Below are 22,785 nucleotides of genomic sequence, written 5' to 3'. Positions count from 1 at the left end.
GGGGGGGGTGAAGAAAGAGAAGGAAAATGCAAAAGACAGTTTTACAATAGAGAAGGAATAATCACAATTCTGTTTTCTGTGTCCAAAAGTGTGAACAAACATTTTATCAGACAGCTGTGTGCACACATCCTCCTGCTCTGGCGGCAAACCCTGCAGGTGACAAATCATCACACACAGTTCTGCCACCATTTTCTATCTGATTTTTATCCATTATAGGAGTGGCTCAATTTGCTTGGTTTAATGTTGTGCTAAAGCAAACTGAGCCACACTGTTGCTCAGGGGCGGCGTTAGGCCCGGCTACTTGGGCTGAAGCCCCGGATGTTTTATGAAAAGCCCCGGATCTAAATCGCGGAAGTAACATGCAGTACCAAAGTCCAACAGAGAGGGAGCAGCTGGCAGTAGTTTGTATACAGCCTGCCTGAGCCTCCACCACTGAAGAAGAAGCCATTCAGCAGCCGGCTTCTTCTGCACTCTCTGTCTGAAACGCATGAGTGAAGATGGACATAAGGACGTTTATTAGACCAAAAGTACAACGACAGAACCCCAGCTTTGATGAGACTGGTGTTGACTCAGGTTTGTGAGTCTTATTAGAAAATATTTGTTGTGCTGCTGGTTTGCCTAAAGTTAGCTTACTATCAGGTAAAGTTGATGGAGAAAGAAAGGAATATTTACTATCATCTCACACTAAACACTAACAGGAACAATACTCTGCCCTGAATATGCTTCATATGTAGCTTCAGATTAAAATTTATGTGGTACAAGACATATATGTTGTTGACTAGTATGTGCGCGTGTGTGTGCGCGCGCGCGTGTGTGTGTATGTGTGTGTGTGTGTTAAGCCCCGGATGTTCTTCAGTCCTTAATCCGCCCCTGCTGTTGCTGTTGAGACCTCAAATCTCCTGTTTTACTGGTTTGTTTCTTCTTTCTGCAGAAGCCTCCATGTGTCAGGTCTCACTTCACTTGATGTAAGGTGTCGCAGAGAGATCATGAAACGATGGGACCACACATTAAAGATTAAAGTCCCATCAGTTGTCACATACACTGATGTGTGTGTGATATTTGTTCTCCGCATTTCACCCATCCCCTGGGGGAGCGGTGAGCTGCAGACACGGCCGCGCTTGGGAACCATTTGGTGGTTTAACCCCCCCCAGTCCAACCCCTGAGTGTCAAGCAGGGAGGCGTTGGGTCCCATATCCTCAAAAAGAAAAACTTACATCAATTTTAAAGTTTATATTAAACAGTTCAGGAAAAATGAGTGCAGTTGTTCCTATAGACAAAAGTTTTGTTGGTGCAAAATAAAATAAGCAGTACTTATGGTCGTTTGAAGAGTGATCCATCCATCTATTTTCTTCTGCTCTTCCAAGAGCGGAGAGGTAAATGTTCAAGGAGACCAGGATCGACATTCCTCTCCTTAACCACTCTTACCAACTCCTCCTGGGAGAGTCCCGGTCTTTTAGGACTCAGAGGGGATTTTACCTCCAGTAAGTTCTGGGTCTGCCTTGGGGTCTCCTTCCAGTGAGGTGTGCTGTGAAATTCTCCAGAGGAAGGTGACCAGGAGGCATCCTGATCAGATGCCTGAACCATCTCAGCTGCAGCTCTGAGCTCCCCTCCCAGGTGATAGAGCTCCTCGTCCTTTCTGCAAAGCTGACTCCAGACACCCACGGGAGGAAGCTGGTTTCGACTTCTTCTAACCTGGATCCCATTTTCTGGTCATGATCCCAACCTCACCACCATGGGTGACTCAGTTTCTTCTTCACCACAACAGAAAAAAGAATTGCCCCCATTCAGTGAATGAATGAATGAACAAACAAATGTTTGTTTCATTACAGAAAGTCTGGTTTCAGTTGACTTACAGACATGGACAAAATTGTTGTTACCATCATTGGACAGAATCTTTGAATACGAACCAACGGAGTGTACTAAAACTGCACTTAAAGAGCAAGTCACCCCCTACCAGAGTCTAACTCCACTCCCACTTCATGTTTGAAAAATGCAACAAATGCTGTTGCCTGGCAGACCGAGAGGGCGGAGCTGCTAACAAATACACACACAGGCTCACGACAGCATTGTGACATCATAATGTACCAGTTTACATCATAGCATACCTCTTAGCCAATAGCGGTGGCAGATTTAAATTCAAATACAGTGCAGAGTTTTTACCTGACAACGGCACAACTCTGCCAGTTTTAGACAGAATATTTAAATTTTAACTAAGATGCACTGAGGTGCCAAATTATTGACGACACGTGTCTGCAGCACGATTAGACACTCGTTTATTTAGTTATCAGCAAAAAAAAGTGTATTTGGGGGTGACTTGCTCTTTAAAACCGCAAACATGGCTATACTGAGACACTCGAAGGAGCAAAATAACCCAACATAGCTTGAATAAGTAAGTGGTTATGTTTTTCTGTGTTTTGGGTTCTGACCCACTGTCGCTTATTTTATGCTAGCTGTTTTGTTCTGCGTATCAAAGAACTTCATAAATTAATCATTAATAAAATAATAGAAATGATTGTAGCGCACTCAGCTACTGGGCCGACCCACACACAGCACACGCAGACATGAAGGCATTTGCCAGTCTTTGTTTTGGGACACTATTTACACCTAGCCTCCAGCTCCAGCTGTGAGCAGTTCTTCTCAGTCCACTTCCGTCCACCTCAGTCCTCCAGCGGCTCCTATGTATAGACAGGGCTCACTGACTACTGAGTGCACATGTGGAGGACGCGTGCGCGCGCGCGACGGAACATATCGGCGTGCACAGGCCAGAGTGCTGAAGCTCGGCGCATTGTTATTATGAAGCTAGGGCACATGTGGAGGACACGCGCGCGCACGCAAAAATATACTTGTTTTCAATTACATTTATTGGGCCCACTTACTTTTTCTTTGGCCCACCCACAAATGAGTTTCTACAATAATGGTGACATATGACAGACTTCTCTGAGCTCCACAGCCATTACACTTTTCACCTTGCGCACCCCCTAGCGGCAGCTCGCGCACCCCCGGGGGTGCGCGCACCACACTTTGGGAATCCCTGCTCTATATTAAATTGACACTGGTTGAGCTCTAGGACAGAGCTTCCTAATGGAGATCCAGAGATTAACTACCAAGTGGGGAGGAGGGCTGAAGCAAGTACGGGTGAGAATGAGGCTGTAGGAATGGAGGGTGAAGGTGACCCAGTGGACAAAGTACTGTTCCGTGACTCTGAATCCATGGAGGTGCAGAGTGTACCCTCTCCCGACTCATGTGATTGATCCCCTGGTAGTTTTATAAGTCCAACAGTGACCACAGAACCTATGTTAAGAACCTCTTCACGGACTAGGCGGCCACCTGACAGGCTCCTTTACCAGGAGCTGGGCCGCCCTCTTTTGAAAGGGATACAAACCTTTTTCAGCTGACTAAGCCTCACCATTTTCCAACTTCCTCCAGGATGACGTCTGTGCACCACCTTATCCGGTTGTGGATCAGCCCTCAGCGGGTTGTCCTCCTGGTTCGTGTGACGGGATGTGCACAAATGAAGTAGGGGCATTGTAACCTGTGTTACTAAGAGCAGCACTACCTGACCCATCCACTGGTGGGCAGACACACTCTCCACAAACACACTCCATAAGAGCGACCCAACGGTACTGGTTCCGGTTCTCCTGTACTTCCACCTGTGGATGGCTGTGCATGGCTGGAGGAACTCTAATTTCGCAAACGCACACATCGGTTTGATTTTAATGTGTGGGGAGTCAGAGGGATTTGACGTTCGTCCTGCGACACACTGCAAAGCGCTTTCCAGGACGCTCATACCTCCTCACACCTTCTCTTATACTGGAGATCGGAGGAAGTAGATGAATCTTTGTGCGGCCTACAGATTAGAGGTCAGGTTATTTTCCCCCTGATCTCTCCATGAGAGTGGCGAGCTACAGACCCTAGGCCTCAGACCTGTGTGTTCGCTACTCAAACGATTTCTTTACATCGCGGATCCAGCTAACCACACTACCGGCGTGAGCTGACCCACGCGAGAGTTCGCATTAAACCCTGTTGCAAACGGAATGTGAAGCAAACTCACCTAGTTTTCACGACTTGTCCTCCATTCAGTTCACAGCCAGCATCACAGCTTAGCAGCAGACAGCTTTGGGCTGGGTTCATTTATTTTTTTTAACTTTGGGCTGGGTTCATACAGGTTCATACCATCGAAAATATGGTTCATACACTCGAAGCAGACACAAGGCACTCTGAAAAGCTAAGAGGAACCAAATTAATAATGAATTATCACACTAGATATACATATATTCGGTTAATTTTCATTTTTAGACATATTTGCCTTGGTGCCAGGAATATATATTATAGCATCAGCTGAATTACCCTGTACCCATCTCTGAATTAGCCTGTGTCACATCGTGTGTGAGCCTCGTCCTCGACTTTTAACTTAAATTAGCTTGTCCCCTTAATAAAATGTTACAATCTATTGTCAATGAGAGAGAAACATTCAAAATGCTGTGTAATAATATAAAATATTTAATAAGTTTTACCTTTTATAAGACGTATGAAGTCCCGCGAAGACACTGACAAAATGGCTCCTTCTTTGTCCTCAGTAAAAGGTATTTTCCCGGCCGAATAAAATGGGAGGGAACTTGCTTTTTCTAAATGTGGGAGGGGCTTTACCACAAAGTGCAAATATTTCATTTCATAGGATCATTTATGAAACATGTCTGTTCAACAACAAGAACATTTTGATTGAGGTTTCATGATGTAATCATGTTTAGAGAAGAAGCAGAATCAAAACATGTAGTTTTAACATAACTCATTTTTAAAAACTGGAAAACCTTGCTTTTGCCATTCTTTCAGTGTAGGATGGAGGGTGTTTTTCTTATAAAGATTAGGGTGGAATCCTTTAACCATAAGGAACAGACTGAACACTGAAGAGAATCAAACACCTCGGTTCTCAATGGACTTGATTATTATATACACAGGAAATTAGGGAATTAACGATGAAGTACTGTATTTCATTGATGTATGTTGTATGGTTTGAGAGGTTATATTATATTCTGGGTTTATTTTTTGTATATATATATATATATATATATATATATATATATATATATATATATTGCATATGTATATTATGTACGTGTTTGTCTTTGTGTTAATACACACATGAAAAGAAACAATAACCTCCTGTTGCCTTCCTTTCATCTCATGGGCTGCAGTGTCAAATTTAGTATTATATAGCTCACATATCTATATAAATGCATGTGGTGTTACAAATGTCCACATAAAAACAGTGTAAAACTTTATTTTCATCATTTTGGCGAGTGTTAAAGATAAAATACTCACACATAAGGATAGATTAAGAGAAAGCTTGTGTCTGATGTTAACACGTTTTTGCTCTGCAGGCCGTGTAAATCCTAAACAAATGTGATAAATATTAATTACTGCAGGTCGGGAGGCGCTTAACAGAGTGATCATCTTATCATTCCGGTCACATTGTCCTGGCACCGGCCCAAGTCTCTGATTGTGGATTGAATAAATGTCAGCATGAGGAGATGAGTCAGAGGAGAGCAGGTTGACCATGTTTTCAGACCTTTAAGCTGCTGTCACGACCAAACCGACACCAGCAATAAACAACAGCGCTCCACTTATCTCAGAGAGCACAACAGTATTATAATATTTTTATATTAGTATAGACTTAGTAATAGTTTTCAATTGGAGGCGTTTTCATTATATTTCAACATGTTCTTGCACAGAACTGTTTACTTATGTCATTTTCTCTTCACCGTTTGCAGATGAAGCACATGAAAGCAACACTTTTGCACCATCTAGTGTTGGAGAAGAAATACCCAGTGAGGAGCTCTCTCCTGTCAGAAACTGAGGAATGGATGTTTGGCCTGACAAACAGCTCGTCAGTAGAGAAACTCCACCAGCCAGAAGACAGGTCTGGGTTCATCACGAACACACAGGTGCAGGCGTCTCAGATCAGCTAGATCAGGGGTGTCAAACTCACACGGGGCCGAAATGAAACCCTGGGACGGAGTTGAGGGCCAAACTTAATATTTTTTGAAAAAGTGACGGCAAATTTGCACATTTTCTTTATCAACATGTATGCAATTTTGAACCTTTAAATTTGGAAACAAACTTATTTCTGCATTAACACTGAATGTGGAATAACCAAATTACACACGAGCAAGTCAGTTTTAAATAAAAGGCATCAGTGGTATTCATTACTTGTGGTATAATCAGCATTTTTAAAATCTATTCAGGATTTATGTGTTTTTGTTTATTCATTTTTCTTATTTTTTATTCTCCTTTTTTTCTCCTGTAATACGTGTCATCGCTGCTGTGACGTCTAGCTTTCCCCACTGAGGAACAATAAAGGGATTTTCTATTCTATTCATCTATCTGCAGCCTTTCCACTTCCTGTTTACTGTAGGTTAAATCTTTTCTCACGGGCCAACAACAAAATAAAAATATCATTTTATCTTAAATGAAAATGCAACATCTCACCTGTTAACTTTCACGTTTTGGAGCAGAAAAAGAGCATAAAACCAACATATTTAAAGCTCAGCTCAGTTTGCTCCACTGGTTTACTGTGATGCTCACCTGTTCCAGCCAGATACCTGCATCATGGGGTTGATCTGAGCTGAGGAGGAGACTCCTGTTGTTTTGTTCACCTTCATCATAATAATGACAACATTAGATGACAACAGGTGCTCACATAGGTTTGTGCTGATGAACATGTCTGAGCAGCTTGACCACGTTGTTGTGTGTCGGGGAGGAAACACAACGACAGCAGCCACAGAGTCGTGCTGGTTTGAGCGTGTCGCTGCTCGCTGGAGTTATATCAGCTCTGTTAGTTGAAAAACTTTCTCTTTCAGTCGTGAACACATTACTGAGCGATTAAAATCTCCGTTTCTGGGCTTCAACGTCAGAAAATAGCTGAGTGTTTAGTTTGTCCGAGACAAAGGAGGGGGCTTCGTCGGCTCCGCGCTGACGCCGCAAAGCATCATGGGAGTTGAAGTCTTTGTGGTAAAATCGGCCAGCGGGCCAGTTTTAATATAATTTTGATATTTATCTCGCGGGCCACATAAACATGCTCCGCGGGCCGCATCTGGCCCGCGGGCCTTGACTCTGACATATGTGAGCTAGATGATTAAAACCAAGAGGCTGATTTAGTCATCAGTCCCCTCCTTACTCCTCTATTCAACTATGATGACAATTAACATCCACTTTTGCTCCTGCAGATGTGTGTAATGACGGTCTTTAGAATGACATTTAAGATATGTCACACAAACGTCTGCTTTAGCTTAGCTCCTAAATTATATCGATGAATAAACAAGATAAATTAGTTTTGATTAGCCGCTGCTGAATCAGTCTGATACTTTAAACTGGATGTGCTTCACATTTGTTCAACACTTTAAAACCCATCTGCTTATCTTTGTCAAATAAATAAATGAGTAAGCAAGAGTGTCCAAGTTGCCTTTTCCTTCTTCGCTCTGTGACTCAGAAACAGGCGTCCAACTTCAGCAGCTAGAAATTACAGTTTATTTTTAACACAACGCTGAGATTACGTTGGTTGACAATTACCTACAGCGCTCATTCTGTGTTGCCATATCTCCAGAAGAGGAAGTGGATGTTAATGAATGCCTGTTGTACCAACATGAATATTTGTCAGGGTTTGGAAACATAACCGACATGTTGGCAAATCAGTGACACAGCTCGGGGGCTTCGAGCGTCTGAGTGGCAGAGATACCGCCGCATCCACCGATACCATCAGCAAAAATGGACAAAATGCAGAAAGAGTTCAAACAGAAAGAAAAGCAAAAGTTTATCTTTAAAAAGGCATCTGAGGTAAGTAGATAGGCATCACGTTTTTACGTTTGCAGGCAAGTGAAATCGCTGCAGAAGCGAGATAACACGTAAAATGGTTTACGGCATCTCAACATGATGCACATAAAGTGGGATTATGATTACAAATCACATGATCTGTGTAATAAATTTGTCAGTAAAGCTGCTAATCATTATTGTTCCTCTGCTTACTATAAAATGCACGGTAAAAATGTCAACATATCAAACCCTAAAAAAAACAATAAGCCAATAATTTATTTGTACATCAACTTGCCAGAAGCCCATATTTGGTTGCGTCAGGTAGAGCCGGATCCTCTTTGATTTAATCATTGAGCCGATTCGGGGATCAGGTCTTTCCTTGTGTTTTCGCCCGAGACGGAAGCTAATTTAACATGTGACTCGTTTTAAATAATCTATGCTGTCAATTTAAAAGCAAAAGCAAAGATGGAACGAACCTGTGAAAAACAACCTGGTTACAATGGTCTGCCATGCGTCTCAAACAGAGATGGTGGTCATCGAGCTCCATTCTTCAAGCAGACACAATCAGATGAAGTCACACCATTAGGTCACCGTGTCTTCACCTTTTCCAGGTTTCTCAGAATGTTCAAATGTATTATTTTTGCACTTGTGAAAATGAACGGAATGAGACGATAAGGAGCCTGGTACATGTTCATAATCCAAAACACTAAGTGGAGACTTGAAAATCGATGTTGTAATTAGGCGGAGAGGGCGGCAGCATCATCGCAGGCCTGCTCTGAGAGATGATTAAACCAGGCCAGGTCCAGATTCCTTGTACATCTCTTCTGGATTCAAGTTAAACTCACATCACTGAAACCACACAGGGGTGATTGTGGTTAGGCTGTGGACCTAATTTGAGATTATTTATTCATACTGGTAGCTGAAGCCTGTTTCTGATGCTAAGATTGAGCATGTCCAGGTACCTGTCCTCAGGTGCTACCCGTGTTCCTGACCACAACTGTTCTCTCTGCAGGTGGAGCCGCATGGAGGGTACCAAGCCCAAGCCCAGGGGCTGAGGCTCCACCAACCACCCCGCTCCAGGCTTCTCTCTCTTTCTCCTTGCCATCTGTTTTTTGTGGCTCCTGGATCCTGGGATATCTCAAACCTTCCAACAGGTTAGGGAGTGTTTCTGCAGGAAGTCAGCTCCTCCAAGTTGGAGTCAGCTGGGAAAACGCTGATGACAAATCGGTGTTTCTGGAGTAATTTTACCCGTGTGCAGTATTTATCTAAGTGTTGTTGAGATACTGTAAATCTGGATGATGATGAATTATAAGATCACAATGCCTTAACAGCATTCCTCTGTAATAAATGTAGCATCTAAATCAGGAGTATTCAATTCCAGTCCTGGAGGTCCAGCACGTTTTAGTTTGAACTCTGTTTCAACACACCGGATTCCAATCAGCAGGTCATTAACATTCTTCTGCAGAGCCTGATGAGCTGCTGCACAGGTGATTCACCCACTGCATCAAGTGTTCTGGAGCAGAGAAACCACTAAAACGTGCTGGACGCTGGCCCTCCAGGACAGGAATGAAATACTCCGGCTCTAAATCATCCAGGTGAGAAGTGAAAGACGATCTGTGTTTGTGTGTCGTTGCTTCCTGAGTGATCCATTTTCCATCCAAACGGCTCAGGTTCTGCAGCACTCCATGTCAACCCCCTCGTCTTCCTTGGTGCAAATCATTGACACAATTGAAATGGGGGATATTGTTGTTGGCCGAATCTCTACTTCACCCATTAACTCAAGGGAACATCCTTTTGAGTTAAGCAACACAAAAAGAGGAGAGAGCTGGATGCTTTAAGGCAGATCCAGAGCTCTGCTGCACCAGAACCTCGGAGCTGCTTCTCATATTCACTAATAAACGTTCTTGTCTTTCACACTGACGTGAATTCATCCAAGATGCTCGTAGATGAGAGGATAGTAACTCTCTTCAAGCGGAATGCCCATCACACCTTGACTTACTGGAGCCTTTTCTTCAGTTTTGGCCTCTGCATTGCTTTTCTTGGACCTACCATTCTGGACCTGCAGTGTCAGACCAACTCCACGCTCAATCAGATTACTTGGGTATTCTTTGCCCAGCAGTTCTGCCTGTTGGTTGGCAGCTCCGTTGGTGGAGTCTTCAGGAGATCGTGAGTTCCAGCAGATGTTTAAGGACAGAGCAGAGTTTCATTACAACTGGATGTGTCTCTCGTTTGTCTGTCAAAGGTTGTTCAGTGCTCTGGCTGCCCTCTTTGTCTCTGCGCTGGTCATCTCTGTGATATTCGCCATCATCCCTGCGTGTAGCAATGTCCTCGTGCTGGCCATCGCCATGGCCGTGTCGGGTTTCGCAATGGGTATTATTGACACCATTGCTAACATTCAGCTGGTGGCCATCTATCAGAAGGACTCTGCTATCTTTTTACAGGTGAAAATGAATCTGTTCTCTCTTCACTTTGTCTCCCAAAAGACCAGCCTTAATGTGACCCTATTCTGTAAAACCAGCTCTGTCTAACGTGCACCGACCAAACGATGAGAACATCTGTTTTCTATGTAAAGGAAGCTCTGCAGGAGCACATGGTGGAGTTAGGAGATAATTAGATGCTGTAGCTGTTTAAAACTGCAGCTGGTTAACGTCTCCGGCCTTTCTACACTTCTGCAGGCTCTGCATTTTTTTATCGGGTTCGGTGCCCTGGTGAGCCCGCTGATTGCAGATCCTTTCCTCTCTGAGACCGGCTGTGGGAATCACACAGGGAACCAGACTGAGATCGTACATCACTTCAGGAACATGCTGAGAAACAGTCCAATTGCAGAGCACAACATAACTCAGAGCCACCTGCCCCACGAGGGAGGGGAGAAGGAAGAGTCCATTGTGCAGTACGCCTTCTGGATCATGGCACTTATTAATGTAGGAAACTGAACAGACAGTCCAGCATCATTTATAAATCTGTATCTTTATTCTCATTTGAAGGTCAAAAGTGAAAATATAAGTGTTTTATAGTACTTTAGTTTGTTTTTCCTCTCTCTCTCTCCGCTCTCATAGCTTCCTGTGCCTCTAGCTGTACTGTTTCTCATGTATCGGGAGCAGCTGATCCCGTGTTGCCCCAGCAGCATGCCACGGCTGTTGGACAAGGATGAACTAGCCATGGAGAGCCAGCAGGGGAACGAGGCCCCAGACGTGGAGCAGAAGGAGCACGAAGCTGCAGGTCCAGAATGCAAATCTGATGTGCCTATCTTATAAATGTTCAATACTTGGCATGGATTTCTGTGTGTGAATAATAAATTACTTTTATTTTTGCTCTCTAATTTGTGTCTGTGTGATTGCAGGTCATGGGAGTATCTTCAGCTGCTGTCAGAATGATAACCTGCGTGGGCTGCCCGCATCCTTCTTTATGATACACGTCCTCGGAGGGATGGTGCTCTTTATGACCGATGGCATCGTGGTGGGTGAAGCGCACAAATAAATCACATCTCACTCAAATCATGTTTTATATAAAGGTTTATTATCCAAGATCTGCATCTCATAAAGCAAAGAAGGTAGACTATAAGACCGAACCGAAGTTGTTTTTTGTCTCAGGGTGCATATGCTGGCTTTGTGTACACCTACGCTGTAGCACCACCAATGTCGTTGCCTAATAAGACGGCCGGTTACCTGGCGAGTGTCTTTTGGGCAGCAATCACAGCTGGACGTCTCCTGTCCATACCTCTCTCCTACCGTTTCCAACCTGTGAGGCTGCTCGTGGTCAACCTGGTAAGGTCTCATCCCATTTAACAGTTTATTAGACACAATGACGTGACCTCTACTGAGTTCTTTCATTTTTTATGATGACGCCATTGTCTAATGAAGAAAAAAAGCTATATAAAACATGTAAAATAAAGAAATCACTGCAGTTGAGCAGGATGAAGTGGACTAAAAGATCTCAAAAAGCAGCACATCATCCCCCTTTATAGAGAAATTAAATAACTGTTACACCCCTCTGTGGGCTCAGCTAGGAAGGAGAGGGGAACAAACATAAAATGGACCAGTTTAACAAAAAGTGACCCTTATTGGGGAGAAAAAGGCTTGACCAAGCAAAATCAAACTCAAAGTGTCCTTGTACTTTCAAAGGTTTTATTAAAACCAAAAGAAGGGCCAAAAAAAACCTTACCTAGAAATTAACTAAGTTAACATTAATTAATTAACTGAAACCGACCAGAGGACCAACCACTCTATACATCCTAAAATTAAACCTCCTTTATTTAAAAAGGGAATGAAACTCAAAAAGGGGCAAAAATCTCACCAAGTAGTTAAACAAAAGGTCTGTCTGAAAGACAAACCTACCAAAACACGGAATTAACCAAAAGTGTCCAAACCACTAAAAAAAATAGCTCAGGAACTCAGAGACTTCAAAAGGGGAGAAATCCCCACCTGGTAATTTGCCAAAAGATGGTCTAAAAGACACACCAAAACCAAAAGTTTACCAGTTTAACTTAACTTATCCCAAAAACACGCACAAAAGTCCTAAAGTGGTTTCTTCACAAAAAACAAACAAAGCTGGTTTAAACCACAAAAGTCCACGAGTTAACCACCAAGGGTCACACGTCGGGGATGTAACAATAACGAAACAACAATTAAAGCATTGCACGCCTCACTTGGACTAGATTAAAGGTGCAGAACACTGTAAAAACATTTTTAATACTTATTTCTGATAATAATCAGTCACTCTGAGTTTTTTGTGCAGGCTGAACATGAAAATAGTCTCCTACATCTATCTCCTGCTTTGGTTTCTGATGGAAAACAGACGGTGAAACTCCAGGATTAGAAAAACCTGACAGATCTACGTCACACTGTCACTTAAAATTCATGGACTCGCCCATCTTGAGTAACAATGGGGAAGGCTGTTGTTGGTCAGTAGAATCTAACCGCTAGCTTTAGCAACTCCACCGCACAACAGAACTCCTCAAGGCTGGTTGTATTTGTGGAGGTAAAACGTCAGCGTTGCAAAGCAAACAGAGTCAGTGGTAGAGTCGTGTTGCTGTTAGCCAATCAGAGGAGAGATGTCCAAATATCAGGAAACAAGATTTCAAATCCCGCCGTCTGAGGCTCTCCTCTGATCAGGCTCATTCCTAGTTCCTGAAACAGGCGCACCGGAGCTTTATTTCCCCCCACATAATATGACTTACCAGGCATTCATTCCTACTAGAGACCACTGCAGATGTGTTTCACACCACCTACGAGTTTTAGGAAAGCATCCATGGTCTGATAAGATGGGAACTCTTGAAGAGGTGTGTGTCCGGCTCCATGTGGAGGAAAACTAACAACATCTCAGAAGCAGTCAAGCACGGTGGTGGCAGTGTGACGACCCGGAGCCACTTTGCTGCTGCGGGACGTGAATGACTTACTGTAACTGACGAAACTACAAAATGAAGTTATGAGCATTTAAAAAAACATCCTGAGCAGATAAAAGTAAATAAACAATAATAACAAAATGATTAGAACAAAAACCCAAAATAAATACCAACTCAGGAGTTCAGGATAAAACCAGCGAGTAAAAGCGAGTCCAAACAAACCGAGCAGGAAATCCTGCAGGAGAATGTCTGACCTTTGACCTAAACAAGCAGGTCGAGGCAAAGCAACAAGTTATTAGGTTCAGGGGTCGACCACCTTTTCATATAGGGCCAGTTGCTTAGAATTTTTGTTCCCTTAAGAAATAAAATCACTATTTGAAAACTGCACTTAGGATTGACTCAGATTATTTTTCTTTGGTAATGTTTAAAAAAATACCCGCTCAGTGACTTCTGTTTGCTCGTACAGGCTGGAGCCATCGTCACTGTGCTGATGTTGTTGATTTTCTACACCAGCAGCGTCTTTCTGTTTGTTGGAACCTGTTTATGTGGACTGTTCCTCAGCAGCGTATTCCCCTGCATGCTTGCCTATACTGAAGACATCCTTGAGTACCAGGGTACGATAAAGTTTTTACGCCACATCGAGAATGCATCCGTAGTGGAATAAAAACCAGAAAACACGAGCATGTCGTTGTTTGTGCAGGATGTGCAACCTCAGTCCTGGTGACCAGTGCAGGGATGGGAGAGATGGTGATGCAGGTTCTGGTTGGCTCAGTGAGTCTGATGAGTTTATCACAGATTAGCTAGAAATGTGCAGAATTTGACTTGTTACTGTTCAGTAACGCTGCTGTCTTATCTACAGATTATTCAGACTGAAGGCAGCTACAGCTTCCTGTTGTGTGGAGTGATAATCGCCTGCATCGGGTTTATTCTCTTCGTTGGTCTCCTGCTGTTCCATCGAACGCACAGAAATTACCTCACAGGTACAGAATCAACCAGAAGGCTCAAATTCCACTCAGAAATCAGCTGTTGTTTTACGCTCCTGTTCCACAAACCTCTTGGCGTCCCAACAGGAACGTCAAAAAAATCTGCGATGGCGGAGGAACCGGCAGCGGAGCAGAACGGGTCGGCCAAAACAGAACAAACGGAGCACAAAGAGGACAAAGAAGCCAGCTGAGAGGGATCTCTGACTGCATCTTCGATCATTTATTATTGTGGTCAAAAGTTTATTTGTCTGACTTTTTCTGTTTTTGTAAATTACAAGAAACGTTCATCAAATTGTTTATTAGTGTTCTGCTTTATTTGGTGCGAGTGGGAGAACTTTACGGCACAAGGAAAGGACATATTGGTTGTGTTTTCACACGTGTGTATACATGTATCGTGCTATTTTCACACAGTAACTCAGAAGTTTGTTTTCTTTGCTGTAAAAATGAAATATTCATCATATTTGAAATCTGTGGAAAATATGGAGGGAAGAACTTTGTACCCAGAAGTCGGTCTCAGAATCAAGTTAAAACATCAAACAGCCATCCAGCCTTCAAAGGGTTTACAGTCAATCTAATTTCTCGTCTCTTTGACAGGATGGGTTTCACGGCGAGCTCATTATGATGGCTTTGTTTCCCTTTAACCTTCACATGGTTTTCCAGAGTTGGGCCATTTCCTATAAAAATGTAAAGCTCAGGAAAACAGCGGTCACAAGAAATGTGATCAAGCGTTTTATCACATTTGCAACGCCTGCTGAAGCAAAGAAGAGAAACACGTTTGAAACAATTATACACAGTCACTCGGCATGTTCTGACTAATCGTAAACCTGGAGTCTGTGGATGTTTGCCATCTTTAACTGGGAGCTTCTATTTTGTAATAGCTCACTCACTGGCTCAGGCTAATGGCTTCCGGCTCCCTAATGACCCTTTCTGAGAAGAATAAAGGCAGAAATAACAAGTACTTTGGAGAATGGCACAAATGTGAACTGTCCCAACGTAAGCCTCCTACCATTTCCGTGTAAAGCATAATGAGACGGTTCACACTGCCTCTCAGCCAAGAGAGTGAACTCCTTCACAGCTTAGCCTCAGAGCAGACATGTGCAATGTCCAAAAGGGTCCATTTTTCACCATCTACATGGACCAACATAGTGACCTTTCATCTACGGCAGGGGTGTCCAATCCTGGTCCTCGAGGGCCGGTATCCAGCATGTTTTCGTTTTAACCTGCTTCAACACACCGGATTTCAATCAGCAGGTGATTAACAGGCTTCTGCAGAGCCTGATAAGCTGCTGCATAAGTGACTCAACCAGCTAATCAAGCGTGTTGAAGCAGAAAAACCACAAAACCTGCTGGTTACCGGCCCTCCAGGACCAGGATTGGACACCCCTGATCTACGGCATAAATCCACTTTCTATTTGGCCTTCTAAATCCAGAAGGCTCTGCTCAGAGCGTGTTGACATTCCATGAAGACAAAACATTCAAATAGACACTCTGTCCCACTCTCTGCTCAGAAGCCAGACAACATTCTTCACTCTGAATAAGTGAAGACTCCACGATTTTATAGTTATAAGTTAAATAATCATACGTGATGAATGAACAAGATGTTTAAATCAAATGTTTGAATAATCTGTGCTTAAATCAATGAATTTCAAATGAATATTGTTCTTACAATGATCCACTGCGTGGTGGCGCAGTTGTCAGCACTGTTGCCTCGCAGCACGAAGGTTGCAGGTTCGAAACTCGGCTGTGGCCTTTCTGCGCGGAGTTGCGTGTTCTCCCCGTGCATGCGTGGGTTTCCTCCGGGCACTCTGGTTTCCCGCCCAGATCACAACGTGCCCTATAGGTTATAAATTGTACGTCGCTTTGGATAAAAGCGTCTGCCAAATAAATAAACATAAACATTACAAATCACTATGTGTTTGATTTAACAAGTTAATCATTGTTTACACTCATACACATTGCAATAAGATACATATTAAGGTCAAAGTTCGCCTCACATAAGAGTTTTAAGACATTCCCATCCAGTGTTAAAAACATCTTTGTATCTGCAAGAAGGCGTGGCTTTCTGAGGAATGTTTTGGTAAAGCCTTCCAGACATGGCACATTCTGATGAGCCAGAATACGCCAGAAATGATAAATAACGAGTTTATTAAGACAGGATTTACTTCCCGATTAATTCAGTTTCCAGCTGACCCCCGATTCGGCCAAATCAGTAAAGAAGCATCTCTTTTGAAACCATCTCCTTTGACCTTAAGTCAAAAACCTTTCTGCGACGCTGCGAGTGATTGCAGACACAACAGCTCTTTTCAGAGCTACTTCAACTCTCAGACATCCACCTTGGACACCTAACCTGCAGACCCCGGGGTTGCATCTCCCGGCCGGGGAAGCTGAGCTCAGAGGAAGCTACTCATCTCTGAGTATTGTGGTTTCGACGTCCGGTGACGTCACCACTCTGACCGCAAACCTCCGGACCACTGGGAGCAACGCATACAAGGGTATCGTAAGCCTGCATGATGGTGTCTGATACTGTATATAAATAAACAACTCTCTAGTTTATAGCAAACAACAAATTCTTTTACACCCAGATTTCACAATTTCTCTCAGATACGAAGAACGGTTGCTACAACATCTGGCTTCCATCACAACACCTCACATTTTATTATTCATATCTCGTCATGTACAAATTATTAGTTTTGGAAAAAGAATGAAATTCATTTTATAAACTATGTTTGATTCTTTGCACTGATTGCCGATCACGCTTCAACCGAGTCGTCCTCGGCCAGAAGGATTGGCACTCCACAGCAATGTAGTCCAAGTAGCTTTATTAAGGAGGCGGCAGATGATATCAACAGGTTGTGCAACGTTAGCGGTGAGGCAATTGCATTCCTGTATACCAATGCAGGTAAAGGATTGTGAGCGTGTAGGAGTGTGTAGGTGTGGTAATCTGTTAACAGACAGAACCAACATTCGTGTTAATCCTTATTTCCGGAACTGCGCTGCTCTGGGTGGCTGCATGTTGGAGTAGCTCTGTTGACTATGTGTAAGTTTTGCCTTTTCTTGGGCATTTTTTCTTCTAGTTTCTCAAGAAAAACTGTATTTTTTTTTGACATTTTACTTTTCTGTTTCTGGTGCTGTGAAGCTTGGAGGATTTTTACAGCTATTTTTTAGCTTTTCTCACTTTTTGAGCATTTTTTATGATTCGTAACCATGTCAACGAGCTGGTTTACAATCGGGAGCAGCTGATTAACTTTGGAAAGGCTGAAATAATACCTCAACTGAAGCCACAAATCCCAATTGAGCTAAAACGCAAGAAGCGTGGGTGCAGAGCGGGAGCAAAACGAAGACAGAGAAAGAGGAAATTCAAACCATCCCTTCCATCGATCATAATGGGCAATGTGAGATCACTGGCCAACAAGATGGAGGAACTCCAAGTCCTTTCAAGGACTCAGCCAGAGTTTCAGCAGTTTCAGAACTGCTGGAGGACATAATGCAAAGAAGGATTCTCCAGAGAATCAAGAAAATGATGGACAACCCTGAGCGTTCTCTTCACAAGACTGTCCGACAACAGAAGAGTGTCTTCAGTCAGAGGCTTCTTCAGTTTGGCTGCAACACTGACCGCTACTGGAGATCCTTCCTGCCAACAGCCGATGTAATATACAACAACTCTTTGATGACTTGATTATTATTATTATTCTGAGCTACTACAGCAATCATTTTCCCTCTGGGATTAATAAAGTATTTTTGAATTTGAATTGAATTGAATTGAATTATGAAAAGAAGTGTACCGTTTATAAAGCACTGTGGTTTCCAACATGACGTTATATAATCTGCTATAACCTCATAGCCACTAGATGCCACCCTAAACCATACGTATGCGTTCGCAAACAGGATCTCTACAGGTCCAATAATAAACACAGTAAAAAGTTTCATCCACCTCCAACCACCATACTTGACAGTAAGTCGCATATAGAATGCCATAGGAGCTGCAACCAAGGCTGCCTGAAGTAGGCCAAAAGCACCCGCAGCTTAGCGATAGCAACGGGACCAGCTTCTCACAGATAAAGTCAAATAAGCATCACTCTCGTCTTATGATACTCACGTGATAAACACGCACACCGAGGGTAACCCACACAGGAACGCACGAGAAAACGCTGATCATCCAACACCTTTCAGCTGTGCTGAACGGCGCTAAACACATTCCCAACCGGAAGTACAGATACGGAGGTGCATCATGGGTAACGTAGTCTAAACGGTTAAAGCGACCAAGCGGACTTTTAACAAACTAAATACTGACTCTGTCTGAATTAATACGACGTGTGTTTATGGTCCCTGAATAAGAAAGAACCCTAGAATCTTCTGATTAAACGTTCAAAGATCAATCAGATTGATATTCCATATTTGTTTGGAATAATCACATCTTATTGGTCATAGTTAACAATGTATTCCACTAAACATGAATAGGAATGGTACCAAAACATCCTCCAAGAGGAACTCCTTAGGAAGAGTTGCTTCTTCCAACCACTGACCCTCTGCATAAACCTGATGTAAATGTCAACAAAAGCCTTCCGAAGCTTGTGAAATAAATGTAATTATAGAAACTTCTGACAAAATAGATATGAAACAATGAAGCAGCAAACGCTGTAAAAAACCAGCACTTAGTTCTTCCTCGACCTTTTGGCCATGGGTGTATTATGGCTGCGTGGTGGCGCAGTTGTTAGCACTGTTGCCTCGCAGCGAGAAGGTTGCAGGTTCGAGACTTGGCTGCGGCCTTTCTGCGTGGAGTTGCGTGTTCTCCTCATGCATGCGTGGGTTTCCTCCGGGTACTCCGGCTTCCCCCACAGATCACAACATGCCCTACAAGTTAAAAAATTGTACGTCGCTTTGGATAAAAGCGTCTGCCAAATAAATAAACAAACATAAACATAGAGACAGCCTAATGGGCCATTCCCATCTGTACCGGGTCGGCCCGGGCCGGGTAGCCCCAGTCGGCCCCAGCCTGGCCCGGTTGATTCCACACATCCTTGCCTTAAGCCCATGTGGGCTGATTCTACCCACCAATCAGAGGCTTGCTCTAATGGAAGGTGTGAATTTGCTGTCAGCAGTGGGTGTGTTGGCCCTGGTCGGCCTGAAGCAGACCCCCTCGAGAAGAGGGCTGAGAATGAGCCTTGGTTGGCCCGGACAAATACCAGGCCACCCAGATATGTAAACAACCTACGCTACCCGGCCCGGGCCGACCCGGTACAGATGGGAATGGCCCATAAGATTCAGTCCAGTAGAGAAAATGTGAACTATCTGAACAGTCAAAGATTTGCTGCATACAAGCAAGGTTAAAGGAGTTTTTTACATCTAGGAAAAAATAAGCAAAACACACATTTAGTTTCTGGACCAGGATATTTGTTTATTCATTTGATTACTTTTGTAGATGTGAAGCAAAAAAGAACTTTTCCTTGTTCAACACTACATACGGCACAAAAGAACCAATCTTTCCCTATTAAACTCTGACTGTGTTGCAGGATAGGTTTACGGGTGACTTCAACAAGCTGACACTCATAACTGCGGAGTGCGTTTTGAGAGTTGTGTGTAAGGAAACTTAGTTCAGATGCTAGCTGGAGCTGTTCGGAGTCCGATAAGCAGGATCAGCAGATTCTTTCCGCCAACACATCACAGGACAAGTCCTGTTGCTCTGGTTGGCCTCAATCTCAAAGGCCATCCTCGTCTCCGGCTGAATGTCACGTCTTATAAAATATTTAGCACTGAACTTCAGATTTCATTTCACGGTTTTGCTGACACCCCGTGAGGATTTCCTGCAGCACAGTGTCTTTCAGTAAGTCACAAATGTCTTTAAACCTTACAGAGAATGAGTGCAATTCCAGCAGAAATCCAGACAAACCTACAGGGAAGCACGAAGACCAGCTTCAGCCTCAGGAGGCCTTCTTCTTCTCACATTCAGCATTTGTGAGAAGCTGGTGTGGGATTGGAAACTGATTGAACCACTTTATCAGCATCCAGCAGTAAGAAGAGTCTCCAGGCGGCCTTTTGTCTGGTGAATGACTCTACTTTAAGAACTATAAAACCGGGACAACATTCCATATTCAAGATGTTAAAAGTATACTCCTGTTTAATGTTTGACTCACACGAAGTTACATGTCAATGTAATAAAACCATCGACATATACATACGTTTAGGGTTTGATTTGAATTTGTGAGATGAAACGTGGATTTGGTCTCTAGCAGAGAACATTAGCAGTCAGCTCACAAAAAAAGGCTAATTGGGTTTGAGGACCTATTTACTCTGCAGATGCATGATAATAAACGTGTTTGACATGTCCACTTGTGCTGAGAGCTTTCTGATAATGTCGTAAAGATCGATTCTACTCTAAAGCATTCACAGCGTCGATGGGAAGTTTGCTTAGTCATAACATTCGTGTCGGTTTCCTGGTGTAACGGTTTATGTAATGTTTTTCAAGCAAGAGCTCCTCGTTCATCTGGAAACGGGTCAGTTTCAGATCGTTTAGATTAATCGTGTCAACAGACTTCTAATGATCCGCCCAAAGGCAGCAAAGATAAACATAAATGTATTCAAAATGCTTCAATCCTGACCCAACTTTACAAACCAATGCTTGGTTTTATAAATAATGTGGCATCCACCACCAGTGACATGTAATAATTTTCATTAATAGGATTTATTCCTGAAAATAATAATAATTTTGTATGTATTGTAGAGAATGAAACTACACACTGGAATCAACTCTGTTGCTATTCAGTTGGAGATTCCGAAAAATGACCGTTCAGATTAACCTATGAGGCTTAGATCATGTAAAAATATCCCGGATACTTGTGCATTGATCTAAGTTCATACACCAACCTGTTTGGTCCAATTTTAATCCAAGGATTAATGTTTAATTTAGATAATTAAATGTAATAGCAAAAGTTACTTTGAATCAGAAGCTAGGAATATTTGCTTTCAAATAACCAGAAATGTTTCGTTTCAATAAAGAGGCAAGTTTAAAAATGAAGAAATGTATTACTAACAATTTTAAACTTAAAAGATTTGAAACGACGATTCATGGATGACAATTTAATGACAATTTTTAACAGCTTTGGTATTAAACTTGTTTTAAAAGCAAACCTGTGGCTGGATGGAAGCTAAATGAAAATACGAGTTTGAATGCGTGAATGGAATTATTAGAAGGTTTCTTTCAGAGAGTTGGAGGCGTTCTGGATGGAAATAATGTTTTTGCGGCTAACTGAGTCTTTTCACTTAGAGAAAACAGCATCAAACGCATTCCCGTGTTCTATCTCGCCCAAAAGGAGACCCTATTGTGGATCCGGACATCAGGAGGATGTTGTTCATCCAAGATGACACTCGATCCGATCATCTGGTCCAGAGATGTCCCGGGTACACAGTTGTCAAGCGTTTGCGGATGGACGTTCTCGTCTTAACTCAGAAATCAATGACTCTGGGTAGAGTCTTCGTTAGCTGGTTACAGTTGTGTTTATTCTTAGCTATTCTTGTCAGCGTGACAGAACAGCAGGTGGAGGTTTTAGGGACAGCCGTTCCCTTCCCCCGTGGTGTTGGTTCAAGAACTGGCTGAAGCTGGTGATGGTTACAGTTTACAAAGCTCTCAGGACACTCCCACTCCCTCCCCAAGAAAGCTTTGATCATGCGTCACAAACATGTGTTGCAGTTATCGTTTATCTGGACTCTGTGTTAGGTGGATAAGGTGAACTGACCTTTGCTGAACACATCTTTTACTGTCATCAACCATAATCATAATTAATCATTATTATTATACCCAAAGCATAAATTCATTTCATGTAATTAAAATACCTTTATCTTGAACCAAGTGATCATTTATGATGACTTTCATAAACAGTAATAAAATCAATGAGTTTCATTAATTATTATTATCTAATTATCATCATCGTGACTTGAAGTGACCTCCTCCTGGGATGGAACAGCAGCAGATATGGATATGATCTTGAGCAGACATCGAGGCTCCTTGTTTAATCTGTGGATTTAAAAGTACTGTTTGACCCAGCTGAATAGATGTGCCCTTTACCACAAATTAGAGGACCTTCGGTGACGCTACAGTATGTAGGTGGTATCTGTTATGTTGTTTCTGGCATTAAAGGCAAAAGTTTTGATTTGAATCTTTTATTCAAAGTGCTATGAATTAAAAACACTTCTTTAGTGGATTTAGAGTTGGTTAGAGCTCAGTTTAGACTAAACAGAGTGGATGTCTGGAGGAGACTCCTCAGATCTTTGGTGCAAAGCTGCTGGTGCCTCTTGGCCAGATCGTTGTTGTAAATCAGAATGAGTTCCCAATGGACTCATCTGGTTAAATAAAGGTTAAATAAACAAGTAATAATAAGATCAGTCAGCACTAAGCATCTATCTCTGTGTGACATTATTATGGCAGCAGAATATACACGTCCTTCTCAAAAAATTTGCATATTGTGATAAAGTTCATTATTTTCTGTAATGAGTTCCCCAGGGCTCTATTCTAGGTCCACTCCTCTTTTCTATATATATTCTTCCACTGGGAAACATAATTGCTAAACGTGGCTTACATTATCACATTTACGCTGATGACTGTCCAATTTATATGACTTTAAATCAGTCAAGTTCCATTACTCAGCTCTCAGAATGTCTCAG

The 22,785-nt window shown here is 42.7% G+C and overlaps 1 protein-coding gene across 1 annotated transcript; it reads left to right on the top strand.

The window, feature by feature from the left end:
* The first annotated feature begins 9,651 nt into the window (after positions 1-9,651).
* On the top strand, positions 9,652-16,038 carry mfsd4ab (major facilitator superfamily domain containing 4Ab). Its single transcript, XM_015967210.3, has 10 exons — positions 9,652-9,972; positions 10,049-10,247; positions 10,482-10,727; positions 10,863-11,025; positions 11,147-11,262; positions 11,397-11,570; positions 13,614-13,761; positions 13,848-13,918; positions 14,007-14,127; positions 14,218-16,038. Exons 1-10 carry the CDS (start codon positions 9,743-9,745, stop codon positions 14,319-14,321), a joined length of 1,572 nt encoding a protein of 523 aa, XP_015822696.1. The 5' UTR covers positions 9,652-9,742; the 3' UTR covers positions 14,322-16,038.
* Positions 16,039-22,785: the final 6,747 nt, after the last annotated feature.

Source organism: Nothobranchius furzeri, chromosome 15 (assembly GCF_043380555.1).
Source record: "Nothobranchius furzeri strain GRZ-AD chromosome 15, NfurGRZ-RIMD1, whole genome shotgun sequence".
Taxonomy (NCBI): Eukaryota; Metazoa; Chordata; class Actinopteri; order Cyprinodontiformes; family Nothobranchiidae; genus Nothobranchius; species Nothobranchius furzeri.
This window is presented reverse-complemented; position numbering and strand designations above follow the sequence as displayed.

Coding starts and splice junctions, on each gene's coding strand:
- mfsd4ab (XM_015967210.3), top strand. CDS start 9,743: ATGCTCGTAGATGAGAGGATAGTAACTCTCTTCAAGCGGAATGCCCAT. Junction 10,728..10,862: donor GGATCATGGCACTTATTAAT/GTAGGAAACTGA, acceptor CCGCTCTCATAG/CTTCCTGTGCCTCTAGCTGT. Junction 11,263..11,396: donor TTATGACCGATGGCATCGTG/GTGGGTGAAGCG, acceptor TTTTTGTCTCAG/GGTGCATATGCTGGCTTTGT.